The 19797-nt window shown below is 42.3% G+C and overlaps 1 protein-coding gene across 1 annotated transcript; it reads left to right on the top strand.

The window, feature by feature from the left end:
• Positions 1–1040: 1040 nt before the first annotated feature.
• LOC132881500 (carbohydrate sulfotransferase 12-like) lies at positions 1041–19384 on the top strand. Its single transcript, XM_060914016.1, has 2 exons — positions 1041–1462; positions 17807–19384. Exons 1-2 carry the CDS (start codon positions 1452–1454, stop codon positions 18840–18842), a joined length of 1047 nt encoding a protein of 348 aa, XP_060769999.1. The 5' UTR covers positions 1041–1451; the 3' UTR covers positions 18843–19384.
• The last annotated feature ends 413 nt before the right edge of the window (positions 19385–19797 follow it).

Here is a 19797-nt window from a genome sequence, read left to right as displayed (position 1 = left end):
AGTTCATTTGTTAAAGGAACAGTCCACCGTACTTCCATAATGAAATATGCTCTTATCTGAATTGAGACGAGCTGCTCCGTACCTATCCAAGCTTTGCGCGACCTCCCAGTCAGTCAGACACAGTCAGACGCGCTGTCATTCCTGTTAGCAATGTAGCTAGGCTCAGTATGGCCAACGGTATTTTTTGGGGCTGTAGTTAGATGCGACCAAACTCTTCCGCGTTTTTCCTGTTTACATAGGTTTATATGAGCAGTGATATGAAACAAGTTCAGTTACACAAATTGAAACGTAGCGATTTTCTATGCTATGGAAAGTCCGCACTATAATGACAGGCGTACCTTCTGCGCGCTTCGGCAGCGCATTGATATCTGAGCTTCGTATCAATGCGCTGCCGAAGCACATCTCTTAATGCAGCATTTCCTTGCAGATCAATGAGCAGATCAATGTCTCAGCAACGGCGTTTAAGCACTCCTTCACAACTGTCCCATCACTAAATGTTTTTTTATGTTGCCCCAAAATCCACGCTACTTTTAAGGAACATTCGTTTGCACGTTGCTGGGCTGTAAATGTATGTGTGATGAGTCGGGTAGACCTGTCATATAGGGTGTTCACACGGCACATATTTGCATCGATGCTGCACCGATGTATTTTGTTGCGATATATCTTACACCGGTGTAAATTTTGCGCAGCGTTCACACGTCACAACCCTGCTTACTAGAGAGAAGCGTGTTAGCACCGGTGCAGCCCCACTTGCGGTCACACGGCAGTTTCTGCGACCGTGTTATAGTAGCAAAAACTTTATTACTATCATTTCCTTTGATAGTAATAAAGTTTTGATATTTCCTTTTATTACTATCATTTCCTATCATTATTACTATCATTTCCGATAGTAATAATGCGGAAATGAAATATGCGCATGCGTGAAAATGTACTTCTTTTTCCCGGTTGTCATGGCATCACCAAGCGCCGGGAAAACAACGTGGATGAAGACACCAGTGTTGCCAGATATTGCTGACGTTTTCCATCCCAAAATATGTTCAAATCCGTCAAAATGCACTTAAAACTGCCAAATCTGGCAACACTGGAAGACACGCAGTTCTGTTGTTGTTGATATTCGCCATTTTGGAAGCGCAAAATACCAGGATGCAAGTTATGCAATGCCCGTATGTAATCAACTCTCCTCACGCGTAGCGAGTCTACCCTGTACTGTGCTTGCAGTTGGGTTATTTTGCGTGCCCTCAGCTCGGACTTCAGGGGATAACTTTGCTCAAAAGAGCTGTGCTTCGTTTCGTAGTGGCGCTTCACGTTGCCGCTTTTAATTAATGCCACGTTTTCGGAGCATATGAGGCACACTGGTTTTGAACTGCTTGCCGGAAGAATGAACATCCGTCCATTCATCTTCAAAACAACGATTTTCCTTGTCTACTTTCCGCCGCCTTTTGGAGCAAGCCATGTTGTCTCGGTCGGTTGTCTCTGAACGTAACTCTCTTCCTCTCTGCTTGTTGCTGTGCTGTGGCGCGCTGGGTAAACTAATGATTTTATTGGCTCAACTGAGTGAAGCTATTGTCGTATTAACTGGAGTAGCAGCGCCCGCTGTCAATAGCCACGACCATCCAAAATAATGCTCCATGAAAATTACTTAATCTCGTGAATTTACCATTGGTCACGGGTCTGGACAGAACCATCACTGGGTCCGGATCCGGACCGAGGTCCGCCATTTGGTGATTCCTGCACTATAAGATACAACTCATGCACTCTCAACACACACCCTCTCTTACACACACACACCACTCTCATGCATGATGCACTACATTTCTATATTTACATGTAACACACTCACTGGTATACACAACACTCGTGCACTCTCAACACACACACTCATGCACTCTGAACACACACCTCACCCACACACCACCCACGCACTACATTTCTATATTCACATATAACACACAACACTCATGCACTCTGAACATACACTCTCTCTCTCACACACACAACTTATGCACTTCATTTTTGTATTTACATGTACCGGTAACATATCTACACACACACACACACACACACTTCGTATACTACAGCTCATCTATATCTATGGTACATGCAGTGCACATACTTTCCCCCTCTCTCTCACACACACACCACTCATGCACTACACCTCATCTAGGTCATGCGTTACATCAGTGTAACACTTACACACACACACACACACACACACACACACACACACACACACATTTTGTAACTCAACACATTTAGTTTGTACAGTACTTACAATGGACAATATCACAACATGTAAGTGTTTACATATGTTGTATGTATGAGTTAAGTATACAAGTATTTTCCTTTTCCTGAGCAAAGCACTCTTTATTCAAGCCTGACTAATATCCTTACTACTTCCCAGGTGCCTGGGACAAGTGATCTTTTAGTTTTTACTTTTGCATTTTAGTAGTGATCATTAAAATCCTGATGCTTAACTAGAGTAAACAAGTTGGATGGTTTCTTTGTTTTGCAGATGCTTTATGTTACATAAATAAATTAATACATTAATTTCTGACCTCTTGGCTCACATGGGTTTTGTTCATGAGTTAGGCACCAGATATGCCACCAGATACATCAGAATACAGGAAATCATCTCATCTCATCTCATCTCATTATCTCTTGCCGCTTTATCCTTCTACAGGGTCGCAGGCAAGCTGGAGCCTATCCCAGCTGACTACGGGCGAAAGCGGGGTACACCCTGGACAAGTCGCCAGGTCATCACAGGGCTGACACATAGACACAGACAACCATTCACACTCACATTCATACCTACGGTCAATTTAGAGTCACCAGTTAACCTAACCTGCATGTCTTTGGACTGTGGGGGAAACCGGAGCACCCGGAGGAAACCCACGCGGACACGGGGAGAACATGCAAACTCCGCACAGAAAGGCCCTCGCCGGCCCCGGGGCTCGAACCCGGACCTTCTTGCTGTGAGGCGACAGCGCTAACCACTACACCACCGTGCCGCCTACAGGAAATCAAATCTAGCTAATTCAAAATTTCCTGGGGGAGGACCCCCAGAACCCCCCCCCCCCCTTATTTAGTCACAGCATGGCCACCCCTTGTATATCCTTGGCCCCCCTTTGGCCACCCCATGTAAAAAATCCTGGCTACGCCACTGCTGAATGTTTCCACCCAGTGGGGAGCTTTCCTTGTTCCCAAATTTTGTTATATAAAACCAGAATCACATTTTTTGCCACATCAGATAGTTCTTCAATCATTTTATAGCATATCCCATCTCTCCCTGGTGAGGTATTTTTAACGCCTATCAATGCTCTTTTTAGTTCAAACAGTGTAAAATTTGCATCTAGTGAGCTCTCACCCTCAACTTTCATCCCTAGCAAATCTTTATTTTCTTCAATGGTCCTCATTCTTTTAGATAACTCCTCACTGGAGAGATTTTGTGAGCTATGTATCCTTACAAAAGATCTTGCAAGCATCTCAGCTTTTTCTCTACTAGTTACTGCTTCTGTGCCATTATCTCTTAAAATTGGTAGGGAAAAGTCCCTTCTTATGCCACCCATCTTTCTGATCATTCCCCATATGTCCTTAACTTTTATTCCTGTCCCAATGTTACTACAGAAATCTCTCCAATATTTTCTTTTAGCTTCTCTTATATTTGTTTTGGCCTTAACCTGTGCTCTTTTATACTCCATTAAGTTATCAAATGAATGATTATATTTAACAATTTTAAGGGCTTTATTCCTATTTTTAACAACCTCTCTGCACTCATCAGACCACCATGGTACCATTTTCTTTTTCTTTGCTCCAGATGTTTTACCTATTGTTTCTTCTGCTGATTCATGTATTATACTTATGATCATATTATTCAATTCCTCAATGTCATCACTTAAATTTGGCATGACTTCAATTAATTTGTTGCTTGCTTTAAAATTGTACAACCCCCAATTGGCCTCCCTCATTTTCCATCTTGGAATCCAGTTTTCTTCAAAGCTTATACTTTGATTCCTTATCTTTGTCCAGACAGGATAGTGGTCACTGCCCATTGCATTAGCCATGGATTAAAGCAAAAAAAAAAAGAAGCTCCATGTCGTTGGCCCCTACCATGTCAGCGATACGTCAAATTTTAAACGCCGTGTTGTCCATTATCCCCTAGGCCCCTACTTATAGTACATTTACATAATTTTAACAATGACTAAAGCTAAGGTAAAACTTTACCATTGTCATTACTGGCTATAAATGATGAAACCAAGTTTTCAGCGCAAAGTGCAAATTTATTTCAACAATACTTACAACGGTGGTTAAGAGAAAAGTGCAAGTGGCGTGCTAGCACTTTTTTGCCATTGCTTCCATAGACTATTTTTTTATGGCAAACTACACAAAAGCACACACCTGCCATTTTCATCTTTTTGCACCATGAACTAAATGGCTTGCCATTATCGCCCATTTCATTTAGCCAAGCCCATCTCCACTTATTCTTTACCGTTTTGTCGATGTCTGACACATCTGTGCCTTCATTTAAAAGAAGCGTGTCCATGCTGGCAAAACCGAAAGTAATTTGACGTGCTCTAGTGATGGAAATCGAAGGGCCTATGTCCGGTGAAATATGGAGGGGGGGATGTGGGGGGATGGCATCCCCCTTCTGAAATAAAAATCTCAAATCATCCCCCTTATAAAAGAGCCATCCCCCCATCACATCCCTTGTGCCGTTTTACCAATTAATGTGGAAATTAGCCTACTATTATTTTAACAAATATTACTACCATTTCAACATTAGAGGCTTTGCGTAATGATAGCCTACATATAGCCGGATAAAAAAAGACGCATATTTATTTATTCGGTTGCACCTCTCATTCACACCTATATGGAGGTTTCATTCACTGAAAACAGCTACTTTCGCAAACTCTGGGCAGAGTGGAGATTTCTGAAAACTCCATCTTCAGACACTCATGTAAATAGGGAAAATGAAGCAACAGTGGGCGAGAGGGCGCGCGTGAATATAATGAGTCATAGGTGTGAATCTTTCACCGAATGCCCCGGTTCTTCATTTTCACCGAATGTCCTGGTTCTTCATGAAATTGCACGCGCAAATTCATTAGGTTAACTTTCAAATAACTGTTCTTGTGCACTTGCGACACCGGAGCCACTTTCCTGAATTTTGAGCCTCGGAGTATTGGCTTCTTTGTCTATTTAATCAATGAATTTATTTGTCACATACATTAAATTACTAATGTAAAACATTAGTAGCCTATTTAAGCAATAGCTGTTTTCTCCACTGTTTTCCGACCTTTTGTGCTTAGTGAATGAGACACTTCATTACACTCCACTGACCGACTTCCAATTCCGGACTTTTTTGAAAATGTAAAATATAGGCCTACGAGATGTTTTTTTGGGACTTAATTCGCGTTGGTCCTTCACTATTAATTTTTGAGACTGACAAGGCACTAAATACCATGGAATTATTTTCTCCTTGCTATGAAGTTTGGCATCTTAAACATGTGTTGGGAAATCTTGCAGCCCGACTCTGCAGCCTCCAATGTTTAAGCGAACTGCTGAAACCATAATGTTTAAAGATTAAATCGTAGGCTAATCAAACCAAAGAAAACTACAGCCTTTCCAGAACGTTGTCTGCTGAAGCCTGTTTAACCTACAAAAGGCTTAATAGCATAGGTCTTGCTGCAGCTTCAACAGGGCTGTTTAGATTTTTCACCTGATCACCTTCCAATAGGCAAATATCATCATCATCATTATTATTATTACTACTACTACTACTACTACAACAATAGGCCTAGTATTAGTAGTAGGCAAGTAGTTGCCTAGTAGTAGGACAGTCAAATTGTTTCATCAGTGGCCTACACCTAGCCTCCCCGGGACTAGACAGTAGCATAGGCTGTATTTATTTATTTATTTAGGCCTATCTAGCGCAACAACTTATTCCTTTACATATACTCAAACATAGCACAAGAAAGGGTTCAACAACAGGCAATCACAGCAGCTTGGTGAAGTTCTAAATCACATCAGTGTCAGACCTATGGGCCTCCTCCCCCCCTTTTTTTCCCTCAGATCTGCATCAATCTCATTATTGACCTTTAGCGCTCCCAGTTGACGGAAATCCGTCATAGCGACGCAAAACTTTAATCCATGCATTATCACTGCTCACATCCCATGTGCAGGTACCTGCTAGTTGTTGTGAAACAAAAGTAAGGTCTATACTGATTCTGTACCACGAGCTGCATCATACCTAGTGCCTCTTCCATCATTTAGACACACTAACTGATTGTCATCCATAAACTCCTCAATAATATACCCATTTCCATCTGTTCTAGCACTTCCCCACAGGGTACTATGTGCATTAAAATCTCCACATACTATAACTTTGGAGTTTTCCACATCACATATGCTCTCCAACATTTCTCTAGTTATTTTTTTTGACAAGGATTATAAAAGTTAATTATTCTAATTTTTGTTTTGTTGACCTCTGCCTCAATTATAACTACTTCAAGCTCTTCATTACTGTTGAGAACTCTATAACACCATATTGGATGAAGGTGACAACTCCACCCCCTATAGCAAGGGTTCTATCCTTATGCACTACTGTACAGCCATACATATTAAAGTCAAGTGAGGGTTTTAGCCAAGATTCCTGAATGCAGATAATGTTAGGTTTGACTGGTTGCTCCTGAATGTGCTGTTTCAATTCTTGTCCGTTGGCAATTAGACTCCTGGCATTCCACTATAAAATGGTTAGCATCAATAAATCCCACCTCCACATGTAGACTGTGAATCTGTTAGGCCTATCCCTGTTATAAGTGTTGCATTAATGAGCTCTACTGACAGCTCTTCCATTTCCAGGTACTTTTCTGCCGCTTTTGTAATTATCTTAGTTCTCTCTGTTCGGCTACATGCTTGAGCAGAACAGTTAATAATTTCCACCATAAATGCTCCAAACTTTCTCTTTTCCACTATAAGTGTATCCTTGGTAACACTGCAGCATTTACATACACTTTGAACTGGGAGTTGAGTCACAAGTGCTGTTCTACTGTTGTTAATTGCCTCAGCGTAAGTTATCTTTTCTTTCACGTTCTGAGCTTGAACCGCTCTTTTGTGTGCATCACAGCCTTTATTGAGGTATTTCACCTGACGTCACAGGGTCACGTGACGCCCCGGTGTCCGCCATTTTGGACGGCAAGCTAGCTAATGTCAACAACAGTAGCTGGTATGTTACTGTAGCAATGTTTACGTTCAGTCATTTGGATGACTGTTAAAACCTTTCAGTCTCAAGTTTTTCCTTTACTGGATTTACTAGTTTACTGAGTCAGCCAGCGCCGGAGCGCTAGCTAGCTAGCGCCAGCCCCGGAGCGCTAGCCAGCCAGCCAGCCCCGGAGCGCTAGCCAGCCAGCCAGCCCCGGAGCGCTAGCCAGCCAGCCAGCCCTGGAGCGCTAGCCAGCTAGCGCCAACCAGCCAGCCAGCCCCGGAGCGCTAGCCAGCCAGCCAGCCCCGGAGCGCTAGCCAGCTAGCGCCAGCCAGCCAGCCCCGGAGCACTCGCTAGCCAGCCAGCCCCGGAGCGCTAGCTGGCTAGCGCCAGCCAGCCAGCCCCGGAGCGCTCGCTAGCCAGCCAGCCAGCCCCGGAGCGCTCGCTAGCCAGCCAGCCAGCCCCGGAGCGCTCGCTAGCCAGCCAGCCAGCCCCGGAGCGCTCGCTAGCCAGCCAGCCCCGGAGCGCTCGCTAGCCAGCCAGCCCCGGAGCGTTCGCTAGCCAGCCAGCCCCGGAGCGCTAGCTAGCCAGCCAGCCCCGGAGCGCTAGCTAGCCAGCCAGCCCCGGAGCGCTAGCTAGCTAGCTAGCGCCAGCCAGCCAGCCCCGGAGCGCGCTCAGTAAACTAGTAAATACAGTAAAGGAAAAACTTATAATGGGCCATGTCTCAACAGACTAAGAAGTTATTTCAATGACATTTAATAACATTTTGTTTATCCTGAGGACCGAATGAAAATGTGAACAAATCTTAGCTGTCAGTGAACAATCCTGGTGGAAGCAGGTAAACGTCGTTCTCTAAGCCTGCTAAACTCAATTTTTGCAAATACCTCTCCCTCTGCTCACCCTGTAAATGCCCTATGTCGCTGGATAGTGAAGGTGTTTTCTGCATCTTGCTCCTTTTTCTTTTATGTTTTTCATTTGTCGCCTTCCTCGCATTCAAACTGATTCGAGCCGTGCCGTCCAAAATGGCAGCGTCACATGACTTGGTCACGTGAGTGAAATACCTCAATAGGCAGCACTATGTTCTCCTCCGCAGTTGCAGCATTTAATTTTAGCTCCTCTCTCACATTTCCCGTATTCATGTTCTCCTCCACATTTAGCACAACGAAGTTTACCCTTACAGGCTACTGCAATGTGCCCAAAACGCTGGCACTTAAAGCATCTCATTGGTGGAGGAATATATGGCCTTACTATATAGCTGACATACCCAAATCTGATTCTTTCAGGTAGTTTGTCCTCCTCTAGAGTCAACAATACAGACAGGCTAGGCCCCTTAACACCCTCTCTTGTGAATAGTAAACGTTTAACTCTCGTTACTAGCACTCCTCTGACATTGACCCTAATTTGCTCTTCGGTTATCTCAGTTGAGACTCCAGATATTACACCCATAACCTTCCGTCTTTCTTCCCATATTTGTGGCTTAACCTCCTTCCCAAGTAATGGTTTACATTTCATTAATCTATGCTGCTGGTCCCTGTCTCTACATATAATCCGTAGGTTCCCATCTCGTAAGGTTTTAACAAACTGTACGTCACCTATCAGCTTGTGAATAGCATCGCTAACCTTCAAGGGATTTAATATACAAGGAGATTGAAATCGCAAAATAACTTTAATTTCATATCTTTGTTCTTCCTCTGCCTTTTCTCCATCAGATTCTCTCTGCTTTCTTTTCTTGCTTTTCCAATTTACTCAAAGGTTCAAAATCACTTTATTGTCCCCTAATGGGGCAATTTGTTGTGCAGTAGATAGTATACAGCTCACACACAATCTCTCTCTCACACACACACACACACACACACACACACACACACACACACACACACACAAAAAAAACCCCACTAAACAATCAGTAATTAGCCTAGTAAACTAGACCCACCCGCCTAGCGGCCAAAAATATTTTTGCCTACGAGTGGGTCTAGCCTCGCACCATATCAACAAAACACCCCGGGCATCAAATTGTGCCCACCAATCACAACGCAAGGCTTTTGTTTGGATTCTTTGGGCGGGCTTTTGCAGGACTGACAAGGCTGCGTGACGCTGGAGAAAACACAACAGGAAAGATGGCTACGGCTAGTGAACAGCGCTAGTTTGACTCCGCTTTGGAATCAGTTTTAGAAGAATTAGACTTGGAGTTTTCGTTGAAACATGAGCAGGAAGAGGCTCTCCGCTCATTCCTTTTCAAGAAGGACGTTTTCACTGTTTTGCCAACCGGCTATGGCAAAAGTCTGATCTACCAGCTGGCTCCGCTGGTAGCCAAAAGGATGGGGCTAGTTTGTGCAGTATGAAGAATTAATAAACAGCTTTGAAACATTACTTTTTGATTGTTTCTTATTTTCCCATTATTTTAAATTTAAGGGAAATTATTTCACCAAACACCACTAAATAAAAACTCTCAAAAACAGTTTAAGCAAACCCTTGAAAAACACTTGAAAAAAAAAATAAGAGTGTATGTTAAGTATGTGGTACAGACTCCAAACTTGTGGTCATTATCTCCAAACTTCTTAATATCTAGAACCTGTTTATTAATTAATACGCATTTTGAAAAATTTTTTATTTCAAGGCCTCCCCCACTGCTTTCTGTCGCTCTGACTACGTCACAGTCACTGTTGCGCTGATTGGTCAGAGCATTGGCCTATAGAGATCTTGCAGTCACGTGACCGAAAAGTACACAGACGCCATCTTGTCGGGCAACAACACAGCTGAATACTGCTGCACTCGTGTACAGAATGGATCACTTTCAACCGACGGACTACACGGCTCATTTTTCTAATGCACAGATAATTAGATATATGTCTAAAATAAACGGTCTACAGATTTGTGACCCTTATGGCTTTCCGGACGGAGTTTTCACGACCGTGTCAGTGGATCTTGAACTGCCGGAGGTGGAATACTCGGATGTGTATAATTACCTAATCAACTTTCCTTCGCTGTTCAGTGGTGAAGCACTGCGTGCTTATAAATCTCTGGAGAGTTATCTCTACAGAAATTCAGGACGGTGTAATTCATCATACACATTATCTGTAAAAACCATGCACAATGTTCACTTCATACATACTAGATTTTCATAAATTTGTATGAGGATAATGCAAAAAGCGCCACTTTCAGGAGTAAATCATACATGGCATATATATTTATTTATAAGTCCTTATAAGGATTGATCCTTATATTTATAAGGATTTACTACTAAGACAGTGGTAAATTCTTATAAGTTCTTTACTGTTTTTTTTCGTACCACACCGCTAAAGACCCAATCCACCCCGCCCCAACCCTCTTTTCTCAGGCTCCCACTTCCCGGAATTTTTTTATTAGAGCAAGTCATAAACTTATGCTGCAAATAACCACATGGATATACTGAAATAAATACATGACGAACCTGAGATGAAATGGTCACTGCACAGGCGCCAGTGATTGCTCCTTCCAGTCGGTACCCATGCCTTGTTCTTGTTGTTTGGATCAGCCCGGCCGATAGCAGCAATCCATTTTGTGCGCCTGTCAGGGTCCCGTGGCAGCCTATGAAACTTTCTTCCTGTTTTCTGACCTCTCCTGTTGTGGCATTTATATGCCATGCAAGTATCTGGCATTGTGGCACGGTAATTTTTGAATATTTCGGCAAAAAAAAAAAAGAAAGTCAGCGTCGGAAATATGGCGCTTGACCGCCAAGATGGCGTTTGTCTACAGTCTGGAGCGGATTTGACGTCACATGCAAGTGCTCCATACGCACAGAGACAGTTTGAAAGACAACGGGTTGTTCCTACCCACACCCTTCAGAAATGTCTATGACAGAGACCAGACTAAATATTCACATTTAGTCTGGCTTGCCAGGCTAATCAGTAATAATGAAAACAAAAAGAATCCAAAAGCATGAGTGGTGGGGAGGGGGGCATGTGTTATCTATGGTTCTTCGTGGAATTTAAGAGTAAAGTGGCTATAGGCACAAAAGACTGTTTATATCTGTTGGTTTTGAATTGTGGAAGTTTGAAGCGTAATCCAGATGGCAACATCTGGAATTCAACCTGTAAGGGATGATAATTATTTGACAGAATAGATTCAACCCTTTTTAGCATCTGCTTCTGATAAAGGTTCTCTAGGCCTTTCTGCTTAGAACCTATAATACGGCTACTCACATTAATTATCTTAGAAAGATAATTTTTACTGTCCTCCATTCTTCGTTGTGTGTATTTCCCTCCTTATCGGTGTCCAACTCGTCCATCTCAATCTCACTTCCTCCTTCCGCCTCACTTCCTGTACCTCCCGAATCACACCTCAGTCCTCCATTGCTTCAACTCGTCATCCAGCGACTGATCTCCGCCGAGGCAGAATTTCGGTTCCGCCGCTGATTTAAAGCAGTCGTGACGTCACTGTACTTGGTATCATAGACATATAAACATGGACGCCGCATTGAGCTGGTGGCCCGTTGCTGTGATACGTCAGAGTGTCCGCCATATTTGATGTGGCAAATCTTCCCCGTAAACCAATGCAAGTAAATGGACTGAACTTCATAAAGCCCCTTTCTATAATAATGTTTAACTCGATGCCTTTTATTCACCCATTAAGACACACACGTATATATTTGGGAAACAAACAGGCATCAAAACAACATGTATAACTTTTAATGTGATGGTTATAAATAGTGTGCGAAATACCTAAAGCCCTGTCTACACGATCATACATTTGTCCATGGACATCGTCATACAAATGTATGATGATGTTCATGGACAAATGTATAATCGTGTGGACGGTTTTCCCAACAAACTTGAACAACGTCATACTTGTATGACGTTGTATGATGTTCAAATTTTTAGAATCGTGTTTCTACTTTCCAACAAATGTTCACAACATCTTACAACATTTCGGGTCATCCACCAATCAGATTGTTAATTCGGGTCATGTGATCTACACTGCCTGTCATGTGACATACAAAATGGCAGCCCCCAAGGAAGAGAATGTATGATCATGTGGACAGAAATCCACAACATGATCATACAAACTTGAACATCATCATACATTTGTATGATAATGTTTTGGACAAATGTATGATCGTGTAGATGGAGCTTAAGGGGGCAATTAGAAATCGCAAGGGGGCAAATATTTTTCATGTGTAGTAGTGATGGTGGTCTGACAACGTGTTTCAAACAATTAACTGCGCCAACCACAAAACCACGGCCCCGAAGGTTGCTTTAGTACGGGAAAATCATGTGACATATTACCAGGGCAGTTGCGCTTTATCAGCACCCGTGCCCACCTGTTACCCCTCCCCTCCAATTTTCTCACAGACACGCGTTACAACCGGAAAGATGCCAAACATAAAACAACACACACAAACCTACAGGCAAGTGCTTTACATTTAAAATACATACAAATAGCTCCGCGGCATGAAAACAAAACGTCAATGCAAGTCTAAGGTACTTGGCTCGGCGGCCAAAATCATAATTTAAAAAAATCAACAGACCCCGCGGCTGCACCAGTAATAGCCTTCCTGACTCGCACCGAGTCAACGCTAACCACTTAAAGGATAAGGCAACTTTTGTACAGTGTGTGTAATAGGAGAAAAACATATACGTAATCAATTCCGTTAATTATTTCCATTATATATCGAACATGAAAAAATATTTTTAACTTTGAAATCATGAATTGACACAGAGTAGCCGAAGTTGGAGGACTCAGCCATTTTGAGATTGTGGGCAACTATAAACCAATCAGAATCTTTCGTTAATGCGCCTCCCTCTGATCTGTGACGTCACTGGGCCCATGAAAACAGTGTTTACAGACAGATCACTGTGATGACAGTAAGGAGTCCCGGCGGGTGGCTTGTATTCGATTCGTTTATATCCCGACCTTGTCAGCTGTCAGATTTATGTTCATGGACCCGGTAAGCTGGTAAATAATATTTATTTTTTTCTTTACCAAATTCTAACAGAAAACGAGAGCGCCCGAAAGGGAAAACCGAGTCGAGCCGCTTCGCGCATGCGCAGTAGGTTTGGTAGGACAAATCCAAATAGGAGTCATTCAGGATTCAGCCATGTTTTTGCTCCGTGTTTTTACTCGACCAAAGTTATACATTATTATGAGCTTTAAGTTGCATAAATAAAACCATTTGGTGAAACTTTGAAGAAGCGATTGTACTGGTTTTTTTTACCTTATTACCATGAAGCACTGAAGAGTTCTTTTCAGTGGTGGGCCGCATGACGTCACGCAGTAGATCAATATGGCGGAACACATCTTCGCTGAGCTCAGCGCAAGCCCATATTATTAAAAGTTAAAAGATACTGTTATGCGGCCTGTTCTTTCTCTATAAATTCCATGATCGATTACTTTATATATTTATCTATCTATTTGTGGTGATTTTGTACAAAAGTTGCCTTATCCTTTAATCCGCGATCCCAGTTTAGGCGTGTAGGGGACAAAACACTTTGAAGTGATGAATTTTCACCCCCGCTGCATGGGGGGTGACGTCAACGACACATATTCTTATGCTATTTGAGCACGAAGCGGACCATATATGAACACATACACCAACATAAACGGAGATAAACTTAGCCTACAAAGAAAGAAAATGGATTCACAATATTGTGATTGAATTCGTTTAATTCGGTGGGGGAAAGACTACTCCCGTAAACTGACTGCATATTACAGGATATTGCAGAGACAGTGCACTTGTGTCATGACAACCAATCAGATTTGTTCTACCGTGCCAGTTTTAGTAGTGATTTATGTGAAATGTATTTTTGTGCAATGCGCAACCACTTAATATTTCGTATTTGAAAATGCAAATTATTAATACGTCTATAATACATTATATTTTCATAAGAAAACAATTAAGTGATCTGAGTCTCCGTTGAGGGGGCGGGGCTGTAGCCACGAGGGGGCGACGCCCCCTTTTGCCCCCCCACGGCGCCGGGTCCGGCAGCAGGCCTATACCGGAATCAAGCTATCGGAAACTTTTTTTTTTATTCCGCTGCTACTATCGTAGGCTACTAACGATATCTACACATCAAGGCATGTTTTGGAGCTCAGCGGGGATCGTGTAGAATAATGTGCTGTGCTTACGCTGCTGAAGCCGTGCCGTCTCCGCATCACTTTCATTGCAGATAGGCTATAAAATGTCTCCAAAAACAATTTTTGCAATATACAGTGCTATATGGAAAAAAATTCAATTAAACCATATTACAATGGGATTGCTCCATGTGATTGCTTCACAGTCTGACATGCTTCCAATCTCTTCTATTTTTGAGTGTGCCATCACCATCTGACAGCTGGTGGTGAAATTGGTTGGGTGGGCTATGAAATAAATTTATTTATAAATTGTTTGGAGACAGGTTTCACCGAGCGGCTATTATGCGCGAGACTTCATATTAGCCACAAAGTCAGAAAAATCTGTTCGTAAAATTATGTTATAATGACTAAATACAATGAAAAGTATTTTTCCAGTCTCACCTGTGAAAGGTGAAATAAATCCGTTGCCATGTGATCTCGTTTGGACGGTAAACCTGTTGGTACAGTTAAACGCAGCACATGAATGAAGCATGTTTATTCTCCACTTTGCCACATCCAATATGGCGGCGAGGATGACGTATGATTCTACGCGGAAGGCGGCGTCTATGTTTATGTCTATGCTTGGTATCCTCTGTATACATAGTTACTCCGTTACAGGGAATCAGAGGAAGGGGAGGAGATAGAACATGGCGTCGAGTACAGAGACTGGTGTGTTCAAAAACAGTTACTATGACTACAGTAATAGTCTGCTCCCCTACAACTGAATTTAAAGTATAACCCAGAAAATTTTACCATATCAGTGGCTGTACTTTTTTTCTTAGTCAAGTGTCCTGTGTTACAAAACAAAGCCTGGGATGCGACGAAATGGAATGTCTATTCATCCATCAGTTATCTGTAGCCGCTTATCCTGTTCTACAGGGTCGTAGGCAAGCTGGAGCCTATCCCAGCTGACTATGGGTGAGAGGCGGGGTACACCCTGGACAAGTCGCCAGGTTATCGCAGGGCTGACACAGAGAGAAACAACCATTCACACTCACGGAATGTTTATCTGAAAAATAAAAGCAGTCATCTGACGAGCTAAATGTTCTCCACCCTCATGCAGCTCACAGGCAAACTCAACGATTCGAATTTAAAAATCTGGAAATACTGTGTGATCTCTGCAGAGAGAACCATTTTCCCCACAAGGGGATGCCAGAAGCTTGCTTTCTGTGACTGCATTCTCGCTCCAGATTGACACTGAGTGATGTGTGGACATAAAAGTAAAGCAGCAATCACTATTTATTGCACTGCAAAAATGATTTCTGAGTGAATGAAGATATCTTGAACCAATAAAACACTATTTAATATTTTTCAGAATGAATCATTATATCATAAATATAAACCCATTAAGCCTATTTCGAGACATCTCATCTCATTATCTCTAGCCGCTTTATCCTGTTCTACAGGGTCGCAGGCAACCTGGAGCCTATCCCAGCTGACTATGGGCGAAAGGCAGGGTACACCCTGGACAAGTCGCCAGGTCATCACAGGGCTGACACATAGACACAGACAACCATTCACACTCACACCTACGGTCAATTTAGAGTCACCAGTTAACCTAATCTGCATGTCTTTGGACTGTGGGGGAAACCGGAGCACCCGGAGGAAACCCACGCGGACATGGGGAGAACATGCAAACTCCACACAGAAAGGCCCTCGTCGGCCATGGGGCTCGAACCCAGGACCTTCTTGCTGTGAGGCGACAGCGCTAACCACTACACCACCGTGCCGCCCCTATTTCGAGACATTAAAGCTTAAAACTCTTATTCTATTGGTAGGTCATGTTTGCTTCTTTCTAGAACTAAATGCTTGAAATAAGCAAAAAAAAAAATCTGCAATGAGTAAATAAGTGAGTAAGCAAGTGAGTGGGGGGCTGACAGCATCGATACATCCCAGTTTACCAAACACTCTATGCCTGAGGACCCTCCAGGTCTACTCATTTACCTAATAAAACTATTAACAAAAGGCTTGACTAAACAGATGTTTTCAGCCTAGACTTAAACACGGGGACTGTGTCTAAGTCCCAAACACTATATGGAAAGCTGTACTGTGGGGCTTTGTAAGAAAAGGCTCTGCCCCCTGATGTAGCCTTCACTAAGAAGTACCAGTAGATAGCCTGTACCTTTTGATCTAAGTAGGCGTGGTGGGTCATAAAGGACCAGAAGTTTGCTTAGGTACTGTGGCGTGAGACCATTCAGTGCTTTAAAGTTCAATAGTAGTATTTTATAATCAAAACAAAATTTGATTGGGAGCCAATGCAGTGTGGATAAGACAGGGGTGATGTGGTCATATCTTCTAGTTCTAGTAAGGACTCTTGCTGATGCATTTTGAACTAACTGGAGTTTGTTTATGCACTTATTGGAACATCCAGACAGTAAGGTATTACAATAATCCAACCTTGAGGTAACAAAAGCATGAACTAATTTTTCTGCGCCTGGCTGGGTCTCATGACGTCGCTCCTGTGGAGGACGGCACCATAGGGACAGTCAAAAGTTGCACTTGGAAGATGGCTCTGGACACTTACAGTAATGCTTTTATGGCTGAGGACTACAGTTAACTTGCTAACTTTAGGATTGCAGTTGTCATGAACAATTTTGCACTCAAGTTTCCATCAATGAACAGTTTATAACGTCAAAAAAACAGACTTCATGTTAAAACTATGATGAATTTCCTGGTTTCACACTTAGACTTTGTGACTATATAGGACACTGTTATAGAAGCAAGTTATTTATGCTCATGGGCAACACAGTGGTGTCAGTGGTTAGCACTGTCATCTCATAACAATAAGGTTCTGGGTTTGGGCCCAGTGGCTAATGGGGGCCTTTCTGTGTGGAGTTTGCATGTTCTTACTGTGTGGGTTTGCTCTGGTTTTCCCCGCAGTTCAAAAATATGCAGTTAGGTTAACATGGGACAGCCTTGGGCTGAAGTGCCCAAGAGTAGTGGTGCGCATGTGTGCAGTGGCTTTTCTCTCCTATGATAAACTAAATTTTGTTGTACATTTGTGCAGTGACAGTAAAGGCATTCTTTCTATCTATCTACTGGCTTCACATTTATACTTTGTGACGATATACAACACCGTTATAGAAGCAAGTTATAATCACATTGTCTGTTATCACCCAAATGAGGGGGAGGGGGGTCCCTTTTGAGTCTGGTTCCTCCTGAGATTTCTTCCTCATGTTGTCTGAGGGAGTTTTTCCTTGCCACTGCTGCCACAGGCTTGCTCATTGGTTAAGGATAAAATGAGCTCATGTTTAAAGTATTTAAACTTTTGTAAAGCTGCTTTGAGACAATGTCTGTTGTTAAAAACGCTGTAAAAATAAACTCGGCTTGAATTGACATGACTTAAAAGCAGTCACCTGACCAGTTAAATGTACTCCACCCTCACTCATAATTACTTTAGTTCAGAATTGCTCATAATACTCAGACTCTCTCTCACCCATCTGATGAAATGAGCCAGTCTAAGTATATTTATGTGTTTCTTTTGTCCCTGAGCTTAATGTCTTTTCTGTTTTTTATGTGCAGACAAACAAAGGATGGACATGAAGGATATGTCAGTCCCAAGATTCATTCTTCTAAGCCAGAAATTGGACCACAGCTGGATTCTGAGGAGCACGGTAGATGTGAGGCAAAGATTCATACAAGCCCAATGCCTCTGAAGCTGAAGATCAGACAGGATGCAAGAAAGAAGCTTGTTCATGACATGTGCAGCAATAACGATGTGGCCAATACCTTGGACATCGGTCGCAAATGGCAGACGTTTGACCAAATTCCCCAATCGGAGTTGAACAACCTGCTTGTCGATGACCGGCATGGAATAATCTATTGCTATGTTCCAAAAGTTGGCTGTACTGCATGGAAACGGATCATGATCGTTCTGAGCGAGAGCCTGAAGGTGCATGGTGTACCTTACAGGGACCCTGCAGACATCCCCATCGAACAAGTTCATGGATCCTCTGTACAGCACCTTAACGCATACCCAAAGGCAGTGATGAAACAAAAACTTGAGACATACAAAAAGTTCATGTTTGTCAGAGATCCATTTGTGAGGCTGATTTCAGCCTACAGAGATAAGATGCAAACAACAGATAATATATTCTATAAAAGAATTAGTCTGGACATAGTAAAGAAATTTGGAAATATCTCTATTCCACCAGCATCAATCAAGAAAGCACACGCTGATGGCATTGTTCCTTCTTTCTACCACTTCATCCAATATATACTGAGCCTCGCAAAAAGCAGTTACAGAAAGTTTGACGAACACTGGCGACAAGTAATTCACTTGTGTCATCCCTGCCTGATTGATTATGACTTTATTGGGAAGATGGAAACTATTGATGAAGATGCTGCTCAACTGCTACGAATATTCCATGTTGATAACATTGTTGACCTTCGACCACTGAAGAGCACAAAAACAGAGCAAAGCTGGACAAAGACCTGGTTTGCCAACATCCCCATGGAATGGAGGAGGAAACTCTACAAAGTTTATGAGGCAGACTTCAGACTCTTTGGATATAAATATGATGATCTAGACAATTTTGATCCTGAAAACATCATCTGAATTGTTTGTTGTGTTCTGTTAAATTGGAGTGGAATCTCGTATTAGGACTTGACATTGGTAGTTTAGTCTCCTTGATTGATTTGAATGGCATGGGTGTTCTGGTAACAGAAAATATTATTCCTTGTTCTTACGTGACAATTGACCTGTTTGAGTTCAGTGCCACTTTTGCACGTTGTAACAATTAAAGATCTCGTAGTTACAGGATACAAATGAAGATTTTGATATTTTTAATTTGTAAATGACACTGGCTGCTTCATTACAGGGATTATCTAACCTTCATAATAAGCCAACAGGTAGAAAATTATTATTGCTGGGTTTGGTTCAGTAAAGTCCAGAAATGCTGCCACAAACAATTTCCTGTTATCCTTAACTTTTGTACCTGATACTATTTTGTCAAGCTGGGATGTATGACTAATTTTTTTGTGGACTATATTTACAGTATGCCTGACCAGAATATTCATTAGGAGAACAACTTTAATATTCACTGACCTCTTTCTTTCTCATGTTCCTTTCTGAAAAGATCTTGTTATTTGCAGATTTTTTTCCCCAAACTTATAAAATGCATCACTTTTCTAATGGTGTACTCAGTTGTTCATGGATAAATACTCACTAAGTAAATACTACTCCTTATCGATAGACACAGTATATTAAAATATCACAATATATTAAAAATCAGTGTCTTCACAATTTACTCATGACTGTCTCACAACACACACACACACAGACACAGACACACACACACACACACACACAAATATATGCTTCCAAGACACACCTGATGTTCATTCAAACTTACTTTTTTATATTTTATAATAAGTGCCTGTTGGATTGTTTTTCGGCTGCACAAGTAAGTGACTTTCATCTCTCAAGGCACTGAAGGTGGCAGGCCCGTTTCAAGCTATTTGGGGGCCCTAGGCAAAGGGGGATCTGGGGCCCATAATTACCCCCCCTCGAT

This window comes from Neoarius graeffei, chromosome 2 (assembly GCF_027579695.1).
Source record: "Neoarius graeffei isolate fNeoGra1 chromosome 2, fNeoGra1.pri, whole genome shotgun sequence".
In the NCBI taxonomy this organism is placed as follows: Eukaryota; Metazoa; Chordata; class Actinopteri; order Siluriformes; family Ariidae; genus Neoarius; species Neoarius graeffei.
The sequence above is the reverse complement of the archived record's forward strand: the minus strand, read 5'-3'. Positions and strand labels throughout refer to the sequence as shown.